Genomic DNA, 13,266 nt, shown 5'->3' with positions numbered 1-13,266 from the left:
ATTTCTGCTATTACTTTATCTGAATATCGAATAAGGCCATTTCACTGAAGGGAGTAAAGTCCTGTTTTCTTACTAGAACTTTGCTAGGCCCTTTGATTCCAGATTTTGCTCCTACAAATGGAATTTCTTTTCTAATTCTACTACAAATTCCTTTATAAGAATGAAGTCATCAAAATATGGTAGTTTCCAAGGGCTAGTAGTTTTAAGTTACTCTGTGTTATGGTGAGCTATGATAAATGGAAGGGGACTGAAAACTGATTTCAGGTGAACTCTTTGCATACTAAATTTGTTACTAACCCTCATGTTACTGACAGCACCACTTTACATGGTTTGTATGACTCACACAAGTCATTTGCCTTGTCTTATCTTGCTCAGAGACCTCTGGATCACTGAATCGAAGCCCTTGTCAAAGTTTTCTCCTGTAAAATAACTTACTTTTAGCTAAATACTTCTCCTGCAGTTGTCTTACTAGGATAGAGTGCATCAGTAGTACTCTCTGGCACAAAACCAAACTGAATCTTATTTAGACTAATTGTCTACATAATTAATTGAACTGTAACACTTTCTGTAACTTTTATGTCCTGGTCCAGCAATTTGAGACCTCTGTAATTACTTCTGTCTATGGCAGCTCCTTTACTCTTCTAACAGTTGACTCTAATGCTGTCACACCAATCATTGTGTATGGCACCTTCCTGTACTACCTGATGTGTAACTACAGTAATTCCTGATGGAGTTGAGGCTTTGTGTATTTTTATATCTTTAATTGCTCTATCTGTTATACTTCTGTCAACTAGGATAGCTGGTCTCTATGTTGGGAAGAACTTGTTCTCCCATGCTTTCTCCACATATAGTAACCTTTCATAGTCGAATTTCTGTTTCTCTTTTCAGAATCGTTAGGTGCGAGTGTACTACAACAGTTTTAGATAACAAAAGATTTTAAAACGTAATAAATTGAAAAAAAAAAAAAAAACCTTCCATAAGTGAATATAACAATGTACCTACTTTCTAAATGCTTTTATTCAACCATGGTGTAATTAATTGTTAGCTTATTTGTTTATTTTCAGATGGGAAATGAGTGCCTTCAAGCTGGATAGTGTTTACCAAGTGGAGTTACCTCCCGTGAATAAAATGTCTGACCAAATTTACACATCTTACGTACTTTGCGGAAAACACGGCCCTGGTCCACCAAAGGCAAAAGATATGGAAACTTACAGGAGATATTTATATTGTAAATATCGATAAAAATACCCCGGTCAAACCATGCTAAATACCAACAATATATAAGCAAAAACAAAATCATTTAAAATGTTTTGCTCTATTTATCTAAATTTTTACGTAAAATGCCAATAAAAGAAAAAAATATGCAAGTTTGTTACCTCTGTGACTACTACATTTTATGTTACTTAATTCGTCTTTTGTGTTACGGATCAGGTGTACAGTTATATTGTGTACTAGAGCAATGTACTTACCCCTACTTAAAATGATTTTTTATGTCTGTATTGTCATGTTGGCATGGGTTGGACGAGACAGTGTTTTACAACCAGATACTCTTCTTAATGCCTATTCTTTTAGTTTCATCTTGCAATATGATGTACCTATTCTAAAAATCGAGCTACCCACAAGCCAATAAGGGAACTTTTGGGATTGTCAATTCATATTAACTTCTAGATCAGCCTTGATTAATTAGACTTATGATCAATGGTCATCTTGACCATCTGATCTTATGGATGTTTTTATTTTATTTAATGTATACTTTCACAAGATATTAGGTTGTTATTTATAGCTAGCCAAGTGACCCATGTAGAGATTCCCTCATTAGGGTGTTATTTCATGTGTTTTGAATTTCAGTACAATAGACATTTCAGTCTTCTTTACTCAATCCAAATGGTTACCAGATATTTCCTGTGATAGACAAGCACCCTGTTTAGGTGAAACCTTGCTCTTTACAATCCACTTAGCACTGCAGAAAGCAGAATCCTAAAGTTAGGAATAAGTTCAAATTAAAGAGAAACACAGATAGAAGAAAACAGTTTTCACAGCTTAAGTCTGAAGTATAACAAAATATCAAAAGTAATTGTTTATGTTTTATTTTCCTTTCATATCACCTCAGCAAACATGACCCAATAAATCAATCCTTTGGTGTCATGAAGGAAGATAAAAGGCAAGCTATAGTGTGGACCAAAAGTACCTGGCTATTCCCTGGTAGTATCAATGCTGTTTGATAGTGATGAAAGAATCAGGTGATGATCTTCAGTCAACAACTGTTGAAGGGAATCAACAAGTTATATATAAAAATATAATAGACAGCTTTTTTGAATCTGTTTTAATAGAAAAATTAGTGAACTTTTATTCTCTTTTGGATCACAATTGGTTGTCAGATGTTTTATCATTGTTAATATCATCATTCAAGTTATTAACAATGTTTTACATTTTGTTTTTTCTCTCATTAAGTTTGGCTAACATTTCAGCTCTGAGACTTCAACTCCACTGAATTTATTGCTTTATACTTAAGTAAGAGACTAGGTTTTGCTTGTAGAACCAGGCCACATGACCTTTTAGTAGGTATACATTTCTGTAGTACTTTGAAATTTACATAAGTTGCTTTTAATGTTTTGTTTTCAACTGATTCAGTAGTAATTTTAACAGGTTTTGCTGATAGATCTTGACTCTTTTGAAGTGGGTTCACTTTCTTTGGCTCTGACTGTCCACTTTTATGAGCACTGGAAGTTTTGATACTATCATATTTGATCTTTTTGGAAATTTTGTTTGATTCTGTATAACCAGAAGCTTTAGTAGTGGCATCAATAACTCTTTTCCCTTTGGAAACAGAACTGGATTCCAAGTTGTCATCTTTGGAATCATTATATTTTAACTTTTTAGAAGTGATATTTGATTCTGTACAATTTAAATCTTTAGGTATGGACTTAGAGACCACATTTTTTTTTGAAACACTAATTGATACTGATTTGTGACAGTTTTTGGATATAGAATCTGGAACCACGAGTTCTTTAGAACTAGTATATGAAACTGATTTGCTACAGTCTTTGGATATTGAATCAGGAACTGTAGGTTCTTTGGAAACAGTACTTGTCATCAAATTGCTCTGGTCTTTGGACACAGAACCAGGAGCTGTAAATTCTTTGGCAACATTACTTGATTTTATGTCATAATTTTTGGGTGTAAACCTGTCCTTGAATTGTTTGGAAATCTGACTTTTGTTTGCTTTATTTTTTGCTGCTTGCTTACTTTGAGGAAATTTTTGTCTGGTTTGGTTTAAATAACTGTCATTCCATTCAAATTTCTTGTGGTTACGACAAAATTTTGAAGGATTTACAGTGATGATGTAAAAATTGTTAAGAAAAAATATTTTCATTAAAACAAAATCAACAAAGGCAACATCATACAAATAGCCAGAAATAAAGATATGCACTATACTTTCAAATATTACATTATCAGTGCTATCATTTGGGATGAGAGAGAGAGGAGTATTCAACACAACCCAAATTTAAGTCTTTGGTGCTTATATATAAGAAATCAATATCAATGAGAACTTGCAAACTCTGGAATGAATCAAACATTTTCACTTGTAGTTTAACAAAATATTTTCATGAGAACAATTTCTGAAGTTTTAGAAATGTAGATGGGATTAAAAGCTGAGAAAATCAAGTTAAACTTCAACTGTATTTATCATATCATTATGGAAGGATACAATAATAAACATATATATATCATCATCATTTAGCATCAGCTTTCCATGCTGGCATGGGTTAAACAGTTTGACTGAAACTGGTAAGCTGGGGAGCTGCACCAGGTCCTAATATGATTTGACATGGTTTCTATGGCTGGATGCCCTTCCTAAAACACCAACCACTCCAAGAGTGTAATAGGTGATTTTTATGTGTCAGTTACATGACACTGGCATTGGCCACAACTATGATTTCACTTGTCTTCTCAAGCACAGCATATCGCTAATATATATGTGTGTTTACATATAACCATCATCATCATTTTACATGTGCTTTCCATGTTGCCATGAGTTGGGCAGTTGATTAGCAAAATCATTTGGAGAAAATGTCATGTGACCTCTTTACATTTTGAGTTTTAGATCATGTCAAAGTCAACATTGTCTTTAGACACAAGTATAGTAGTGTGGTTAAGAAGTTTACTTCTGAAGCACATGGTTTGAGTTCAATCTCATTGCCTTGTGAGTGAATTTGGTTGACAGAAACTGTGCAGAACTGTAGTGTATGTGTGTGCATGCACACAAGTTCCTGTATAATGTTTACTTATCACCCTGCATAATCAAGTGCAGAGCTACAAACTGAAGTTTATTATCAAATATACATACACGAGGGAACCTTTCTGCAGTCACTGAACTTGCTAGAAATAACAGCAAAATTTCTCTCAAATCATATCCTACTATCTTCAGAAAAAAAAGTACACATTGGATTATGTAGTCTTAGGCATGCTTTGAATATAAGATGAGATATTCATGGCTTCATCTTCCAGTTGAGGTGGAAATAAGATAGGTAATATACATCAATTACAATCCTATTTTTGATCAGCCAAATACCAATATAGTGACCTAGGAAGAAAGCTCTTTGAGATAAAAATAATCTACAGTTACTTGAATGAAAGATTTGAAGTGTTTTCACTGAGAAATTAATGTATCCAGATACTACTGTCATAAGCTAAAAAGTATTTTGTGTTTTAGCAGCACCAACATGCTTCATTAGAAAACTTAAATAACAAATAGCCTTAACAAAATAAACCTCAAAAAGAAAATAGTTAACTGAAAGGATATTTTCCATCTGTTTTGTCGGATTCTCATTATTGGAAGTGCTTGTCCATACTTGACCCAATCCTGGAAAAACAATAGCAATATATTATCATTGGTTTGTCTGCTGAAAACAGTCCATTGTATTTATGCATTTCACACTAAGAGTTGTTGAAGCATGGAACAAACTACCTGCATCAGTTGTTAGTTGCTGAGACATTGCATCCTTTAAAACTTCCAACCTTCCAGAAAATTTGCCACATGATGGTTCTTAATGAGCATCACCATCATACAAGTGATATTGTTTGTTTTGAGTTTTTCACTGAAAACTTGTCTGGTCACGGGAAATCTTACCTTGCTTAGAAACAGGTGAAGGTGAGCAACAGGTAAGGCATCTAGTCATGGAAAATCTGCCTCAATGAATTCCATCCGATTCATGCAAGTCGAGAAAATGATTGTTATCATTTAATGCACATGTTCCATGCTCGCATGGGTCGGCAGGATCCAGTGGGTCTGAGGATTGCATTGTGCTCCAATGTCAGCTTTGGAATGGCTTCTATGGTTGTATGCTCTTCCTAATACCAACCAGTTTACAGAGTGTACTGGGTGCTTTTTTCTTGTGGCATCAGTACTGAGGAGATACAATGCAGCTTGCAAGACTAAGATGCTCTTTGACTGAACAAGGTGGCTTGATACTAGGAGATAAGAGGTTAAAGTATGAGAGAAGGGGCCAGAACAAAACAGGTTTCTTGCTATAGAGGCTACCCATATTATAGAAAAGAGGTGGGAAGTGACATGGGTGGAGCTGGAAAGAGATAAAATAGTGTTGACAAGGTGTCAGGGTGGACCTTCAACATATGAGGTGAGTAGAAGTGAGTGGGTGGAATTTGCAAGAGTATATGGGAGAGCAGATGGTTACAGATGGGGAATGGGTGAGGGGTGAATATAATGAAGAACAGGCGTTAAGGAATGATAAGTGGGGAGACTAGGTGACAGCTGTTGAATCTAGGTTGAATGGTGGATGTAGTGGATATGAGGTGGAGATGTGGGGAGCTAGAGAGGAGTAAGAAATAACTGACACTGCAGAAAAAGGTATGGGCTGGGAGAGAAGAACAATAGAATAATAATAATGGTACAACAAACAGGGGATGGATGAGAGAGAGATTGAGATGATGTGTAGTTGAGAGTGATCAATGTAATGTGTTAGTGGAAAAGACAGTATTAAGAATGATGGAAAACAAGTAAAATGGTTCTGTGTAGTAAGAAAAGTGGATGTAAAATCTATGATGGACATCATCATCGTCGTTTAACGTCCGCTTTCCATGCTAGCATGGGTTGGACGATTTGACTGAGGACTGGTGAAACTCGATGGCTACACCAGGCTCCAATCTGATTTGGCAGAGTTTCTACAGCTGGATGCCCTTCCTAACGCCAACCACTCTGAGAGTGTAGTGGGGGCTTTTACGTGCCACTGGCACGAAGGCCAATCACGCGGTGCTGGCAACGGCCACACTCAAAATGGTGTATTTTATGTGCCACCTGTACAAGAGCCAGTCCAGGGGCACTGGCAACGATCTCACTCGAAAGTCCTTACACATGCCGCGGGCACAAGTGCCAGAAAGGCGACGCTAGGCACAGGTGCCATCACGATTTCGCTTGCCCCAATAAATCTTTGCAAGCTGAGTTTCGTGTCCAATGAAGGAGACGACATTGGCATGGGTGCCAGTCGTCGAATTTAACTCGATCTCGACTTCACTTGCCTCAACAGGTCTTCGCAAGTGGAGTTTAGTGTCCAATGAAGGAAGGTACGCATAAGTGGACTGGCTGAGGCCTTAGATTTAGGTCTCACTTGGCTTGCCGGGTCTTCTCACGCACAGCATATTTCCAGAGGTCTGGAAAAGATCCTCATGAAACCTTTAAAAAAAAACACACTTCTTACTTCTTCATATTATTATTAATCAACTTAAAATACCTTCTTGTCAGAAACTTTACTTCCTAACCTGGCATTACGGAAGGTTTTATTGGACCATTTTACACCAGAACCTGCATTTGATGATAGCTCCATTTTATCTGGTTCCTTTTCTGTCAGTTGTCTTTTCTGTTCAGCAATAACTTTTAACAAGCTGTAATAAAACAGAAATATGCTATTAGTTGTCTTATAATTTATTATATATATAAAGGACAATTATCGACTCATATCTCTAGCATGAGCATAGAAAACTTAAGTGAGTTGATTTTTTGATCTGTCTCAATCAAATCTATCAATGGGGGTCAAAAGAGTTGGATCTGGGGTGATTGCAATAGTAAGGTTTGAACACATGACCACATAGTCAGTAGTCCAATATCTTACTTAATCTCAAACCCAGTATAAAATTCAACCTCATCATCGTTTTAATGTCTGCATTTCCATTCTTCCATGGATCAGACGAAATTTGTTGAGGTAAATTTTCCATGGTCAGACACTCTTTCGGTCACCAAACCTCACCATTTTTCCAAACAAGGTAATATTTCTCCCTAGTCCTTCAGATTATGGACAGATTTATGCTTAGACATATTTTCAATTTTGGAGAAGGGAATAAATTGATTACATTGATCCCTGTACTATAACGGATACTTATTTTATTGACCCTATAAGGATGAAAGGCAAAGCTGACCTTGGCAGCACTTGAACTCAGAATGTTAAGTTGGAAGAAATGCAACTAAGCATTTTGTCATGAATAATAACAATTCTGCCAGCTCACTGCCTTTGCAAGAAGACCTGTCCTCCACAGCAGAAGTGTTAAGGCCACATCCCCTTGTGTAGAAGATTGGCTTACAAGAATCCTGTGCTGGTGCCATGTGAAAAGCATTCGCACCAGTGCCATGCAATAGTGCTTGTGTCAGTTACATGTTAAAAACACCCAGCACACACTGTAAAGTGGTTAATGTTAGGAAGGACATCCAGATATAGAAAGCAAGCCAAATCAAACTGGAACCTGGTGCAGTTCTCTGGCTTGCCAACTCTTGTCAAACTGTCCAACCCATGCCAATGTGAAAAACAAACAATAAATATTGAACTGAGATTAGAAAGATACTTACTTATGGTAAAAACTTGGCTTAGCTATTTCAATTTTCATTTCATGAGACCGCCACTTTGTACAATTCAATGCCTTCATACCTATAAAATAAAACAGATTATGAGCTAATGAGCTCCTCCACATGGCTGCCTGACTTTCCAGAAATAGCAGCTAAACCACCCTGACATCATACACTTATGTCTTATAAACAAAGTACACACTGCATAATACATTCATAGATAAACTATGTCTCAATAAAAGATGGGATGCTCACTACTGTAGGACCTTTGATCAAAGATCTAGATCAGGTCTGACCTGGAGTTAAGTAGCAGCATAAGCATTTAGATTAGCATCAAAGAATTTATCAGACAGAATACATTTATCTTCTTACTACAAAATCAATGTAGCACTGCTGTAGTTGGTCACCTCTTTACCATATTTTCACATTCATCATCATCATTTAACGTCCATTTTCCATGCTGGCATGGGTTGGCCGGCTTGACAAGAACTGGCAATGCTAGGGGCAGCATCAAGTTCCATAGTCTATTTTGGCTACGTTTCTATGGCTGGATGCTCTTCCTAATGCTAGATCAGGTCTGAGCTGGAGTTAAGCAGTAACATAAGCATTTAGATTACACTGGGTGTTTTTTATGTGGCGCTAGCACCAGTACCTACACCAATACTTTTAATGTAGCACCTTGGTTTTAGGATCACGATTCTGTTGTAGTGGGCAGGTCTTCTTGAGTACAACAAAGCACTATGTGTCTTGGTCCTCATTCACTAAAACAAAAGACTGTTGTTAACCTGAACAGTTACATTCAGCCTTATAAGGTAAAGATTATTGTCTCAACTGCCCCAATCTTAGATACTTTAGAAAGAATACCAATTAGTGATGTTCATCATTCTTCAAATGATGCAGTGAATCACTGGTTGGTTATTTACAAGATTTGTTTTTTTCTGGTAGTTGACCTTTCAAAACTCTAGTCTCTTGACTGTTGTAGACATAATTTGTCACCTGGTTCAACACCACTACATGACCTCTGGGTAGAGTTTGCTCTGTTGTGAATATTCAGGCCATAATTCTTGTTTGAGATTAATCCAGGAGTTGTGCTCTCTTCCTATCTTTCCTACACTAATTTGGGAACCCTGGCAAAAAGTGATGGGCACTTTTTGTCAAACTTTAACAAAACAACTCTTCTACTGGCGCATCCACTAATGCACATTTCACTACCTCCACCGTGACCCAGGAAGCTAGGCAAAATGTGCAATAACCAGGATGAAGACTGAGAACTTATTACAAGGAAAAGAAAGTATCCAACTCTTCTATCTTAGAGTCTATTTCATTTCTCTAACAGTTTTACATACATTTGTCTGTATTTGCCTGGTGACATGGTTTACTTGGTGGAGCAATTGTTTTTAGATCATTCATCTATGAGGTAAATGGAACCTGCTCTATATCAGTCAGATAAACTGGAGTAAAGAGGTGTACATATATCTTGCTCAAAGGGACATAACAGTAGCAAAGTTTAAACACATGGTGATATGATCAGAAGTTAACAACTTAACCGCCTTCCATGCACTATGTCACTTAATACATACATTTTAGAAATGACAATGATTTTAAATACAGTCACAAAGCTATAAATATTTGGGAGCAGAGGTTATAGTTGATTTAATATTAACCCCAGTGCCTTACTGATATTTATTTTATCGAATTGGAAAGCATGGCAGGTAAAGTTGATCTACACCACTAGTTATTTAGTCAAATGCTCTAAAAATTGTCAATCTATCAGCCTCCTCCTTCTAATAATAATAATAATAATGAGTTCAAATTTTTCCCACAAAGGCAGCTTGCAGGAGGGGACTAAGTCAATTACATTGACCCCAGTGTATAACTGGTACTTATTTAACTGATCCCAAAAGGATGAAAGGCAAAGTTGACCTTGAAGCGATGGGCAAAATACTGCTAAGCATTTTGCCTGACGTGCTAACGATTCTGCCAGTTTGCCATCTCCTGATAATAATATTGGTTTCAAATTTTTGGCATAAGGCCAACTATTTCAGGGAAGTGGGTAAGTTGATTACATCAATCCCAGTGTTCAACTGGTACTTATTTTATCAACCTCAAAAGTATGAAAGGTAAAGTTGTCCTTAGCGAAATTTGAACACAGATGTAAAGATGGTTGAAATGCCGCAAAGCATTTTGCCCAGTGTGCTACCGATTCTGTTAGCTTGCTGCCTTTCCTATTAATAATAATAATAATAATAATAATAATAATATTGCTGCGACCATCACCAAGAAATCAGTGTAGAAATAGATAGGGGGAAGGCTAGAGTTGATTAGATTGATTCCAGTATTTGAGTGGTAGTATATTTTACTGATCTTGGTGAGTAAAAATAATATATATTACTTACAAGATTTCAGTTTTTCATCTGTAGTGTTTATATTGATATAGGCAAAAGTCTTTATTGGTTTACCTATGAAGAGAAGCAAGAAGAAAATATTACAACTGATAGTAACGTACAATAAAGATTGTTACAAGGTATCTTAATTTAGGCTCCGGCAGGTTGGGTGATTAATTAATAACAGGAGTTTAAGTAAGAGAGAAGGTGACAGCCTGAAGTTGTTCAGCCCCAGATCAGCATTGACTGACCTGATCTCTGATCAAAGGTATTCCAGTCATGACAATCGCTTTTTTATATATCTAAAACCATATTGTCCAATGTATCCTTCTTTATTTAAGACAGTAAGATGTGATTTTGCTACTATTTCAAGCAGACCATGTGACTAGGTAGAGCCTCCATCAGTAGAAGGACATAGCAGTGAGTTTGTCCAACTCAAACATAAACTTTTGTTTTAATTCAATCCTAAATATTCATAATCTTATTTCTGCAAACCATATAATCTACTGATCATGTGAGTTTGCTTCTGTGATCAATGTCAAACTCCTGTAGGAAGTCCAGCTGTTCCACACTGACATTTGTTTCAACATTCTGCTCATTGTCAACTCTAATCCAGATGGAACTCCTTTCTGCTAAGTCATCTCTGATTCAAGTAATTTGATACCAAATTAGATGTAAAAGATCAACAACATAAACTAGCTTTCAGTCTGATATGGGTAATTCTCTGTTGTAATTTTGTTAATACTCTTCTGTCTTAGAAAAAGACAAAATATTGAATAATGACATTCTAAATATTTTAAGTCTGGATAAAAAGATGGGATAATTAGAGGCAGGTAGAAGAATATCTTGAACCCGTTAGCATTTAAAATGGCCATATATAGCCCAAATATTCTACCCGTTTTAAGATAAAACTAACCAGATCAGGCCTCTCACACCAACCCTGCAATGTCATTCTGAAAATAAACAATCATATCTTTGAAATATCCAAGCTGCAAAATAATACAGGATTAATTTTATAAAATGTGATTAAATAAATATTATATCTGACAGAGTAATCTGAATACTAAATGGTTAAATCATAATTTTACATAATGTAAAAGATGGAAAGAAAGAAAAGAATCAAAAGGAAGCCTGATGGATTCACTCTTTGCCTTTCAATTCCATCACATATGCTTTATGTAGCAATGGAGATGAGGGTTTTCCAGCTTATGGTTTTTGAGACATTGGTGGGTGTTGGGCTAGTGACAAGAAAGTTATTAATTTCACTGGTGACCTGCATTACTGACATATCAGATGATACCTAGGAGACTGCCTGGCTATTCTATACACCTCAGCCTTACAACCATCCACTGTAATGCCATTAATGTTTTAGAGAAAAATAGCAGTTACTCCTCATAAGATGAATAAATTAGATGGAATTGCATACATCTATTTCGATTATTTATTCTGCTGATTCTCTTTTCTTTTGTTTCTTCCCGTTTTTTACTGTTTTGTAAATTATGTTGATTTTATATATGTGGTCAATCACTAGGTATCCAGACTGTTGCCACAGTAATGAATCTAAAGCACACAATGTAAAGCTACTTGGTACAGAATGACCTTAAACTCTGCTGTGCATGCTCACTAAGTTTTAACATTGTAGCTCACCTCTGCTGTTTACAGCAGTGCTTGGAAGGGAGGTATGTAACGTGTGATTGTCGCATTGACCACAACAGAGAGAGTTGAGCAGAGAATCTACATCAAATTTTGCCAAAAGTTTGGCAATACCTGCTTAGAAGCCCTACACAAAGTTTTCAAAAAGGTTTTGTTCTTGGAGATCTTGTGCAACTGTAACCAGAGTCTCTTTTTGGTCAGCTGAAAGCAGTTTTGGCACAAACTTGGCAGACACACGTCTCATACCCAAATCTCCAACTCACAGATGGTGATTCAATGATTTCCCCTCAAAGCTGCGATGCTTTTCTCAGTTCTGCTGGTTGCGGGTCTCCTAGAACGTTCGTTAATATCGTCATTTTTCGGCCATCTTGGAAATGTCTGAACCATTCGTACACTCGTGTGCGGCTCATACGCCCCTCTCTATACACTTTCTGCAACTTTGCGTAGGCCTCTGAGCAGGTATCGCCATGACAACTTTCTCTGTCATGGTCAATGCGACAGTCACACGCTACACACGTTCCTTCCAAGCACTGCTGTGAACAGCAGACGTGAGCTAGAACGTTAAAACTTAATGCGCATGCACTGCACAGGGTCAATCTTTGCCAAGCGACTCTACTCTGCATGCTTTAGCTTCGTTACTGTAGCAACAGTCCGGATACTTATTGATCAGACCTCATATAGATAAATTCTAGATTTCACTACACTTAACTACTTGTGTGAAAATCTATGCAAACGTTGAAGTTTGCAAACGCATTTTAGTGGATTGAGTGTCAAAGCACTTAAGTTAAATATGTAGATTGGTTATTCGTAGGTTGAGATGAAATACACTGCCACAGTTTTCAGTTGTTTCTGGCTAAAATATTTTATTCTTGCAGTTTACTTAGCTGTTAAGTCAATAGAAATAGTTATTAGATTACATGGAGTGTACCAGGAAAATTTACCTCAAATCCACTAGTCACTTCTAAAACGAAAAATCACCAGAATACAAAATATAAACATGCAAATATATTGATTATACAAAAAGTTACTGAATCAGAAAACGGTAATTTATGTTACTTTAGCCATAACATACCTGATTCATCCTTTTTGTTTCGAATTTCTATTTCGGACACTTTACCAAAATGTTTGAACCTGTCTTTAAGTTCACATTCCGTCACATTATCAAAAAGTCCACCAATAAATAGTCGCTTCGGCTCTTCCATATCTACGAAAATCGGGTATTCAGCAAGGTTACGCTAAAGAACATTGAATTTATATATATATATAAAGGTATTTAGAACTATTGCGATATTTTCATGTCAACACAGATACAAAACTCAGACCACGTGTTTCATTATCTCCCTTGTTTAAGCGGTGTCAGGAAATAGTTGTCCCTGG

General features: G+C 36.5%; 2 protein-coding genes across 4 annotated transcripts in view; one reads left to right on the top strand and one right to left on the bottom strand.

The window, feature by feature from the left end:
* The window catches only part of LOC106877055 (polyphosphoinositide phosphatase), a 38,813-nt gene extending 37,426 nt beyond the window's left edge, over nucleotides 1–1,387 (top strand). The window contains exon 23 of the mRNA XM_052965678.2: nucleotides 1,065–1,387. Within this exon, the coding sequence (XP_052821638.1) occupies nucleotides 1,065–1,242 (178 nt within the window). The 3' untranslated portion in view covers nucleotides 1,243–1,387. The remainder of the gene's footprint in view (nucleotides 1–1,064) is intronic.
* Nucleotides 1,388–2,071: 684 nt separating this feature from the next.
* Nucleotides 2,072–13,237, bottom strand: LOC106877056 (uncharacterized). Of its 3 annotated transcripts, none has more exons than XM_014925846.3 (6): nucleotides 12,962–13,237; nucleotides 10,249–10,311; nucleotides 7,856–7,934; nucleotides 6,750–6,900; nucleotides 4,805–4,864; nucleotides 2,072–3,343 (listed from the first exon to the last, which is right to left on the bottom strand). In XM_014925846.3, exons 1-6 carry the CDS (start codon nucleotides 13,089–13,091, stop codon nucleotides 2,465–2,467), a joined length of 1,362 nt encoding a protein of 453 aa, XP_014781332.1. In that variant the 5' UTR covers nucleotides 13,092–13,237; the 3' UTR covers nucleotides 2,072–2,464. The 3 variants fall into 3 exon arrangements, with proteins under 3 accessions (XP_014781332.1, XP_089204108.1, XP_089204107.1); XM_089347982.1 differs by lacking the exon at nucleotides 12,962–13,237 and adding an exon at nucleotides 11,663–12,479; XM_089347981.1 differs by lacking the exon at nucleotides 10,249–10,311 and having other exon boundaries at nucleotides 12,962–13,234.
* Nucleotides 13,238–13,266: the final 29 nt, after the last annotated feature.

The sequence above is a fragment of the Octopus bimaculoides genome, chromosome 2 (assembly GCF_046866305.1).
Source record: "Octopus bimaculoides isolate indiv1 chromosome 2, ASM4686630v1, whole genome shotgun sequence".
Lineage (NCBI taxonomy): Eukaryota > Metazoa > Mollusca > Cephalopoda > Octopoda > Octopodidae > Octopus > Octopus bimaculoides.
This window is presented reverse-complemented; position numbering and strand designations above follow the sequence as displayed.

Coding starts and splice junctions, on each gene's coding strand:
- LOC106877056 (XM_014925846.3), bottom strand. CDS start 13,091: ATGGAAGAGCCGAAGCGACTATTTATTGGTGGACTTTTTGATAATGTG. Junction 7,935..10,248: donor AGATGAAAAACTGAAATCTT/GTAAGTAATATA, acceptor TTTATTTTATAG/GTATGAAGGCATTGAATTGT. Junction 6,901..7,855: donor AAGCCAAGTTTTTACCATAA/GTAAGTATCTTT, acceptor GTTTTATTACAG/CTTGTTAAAAGTTATTGCTG.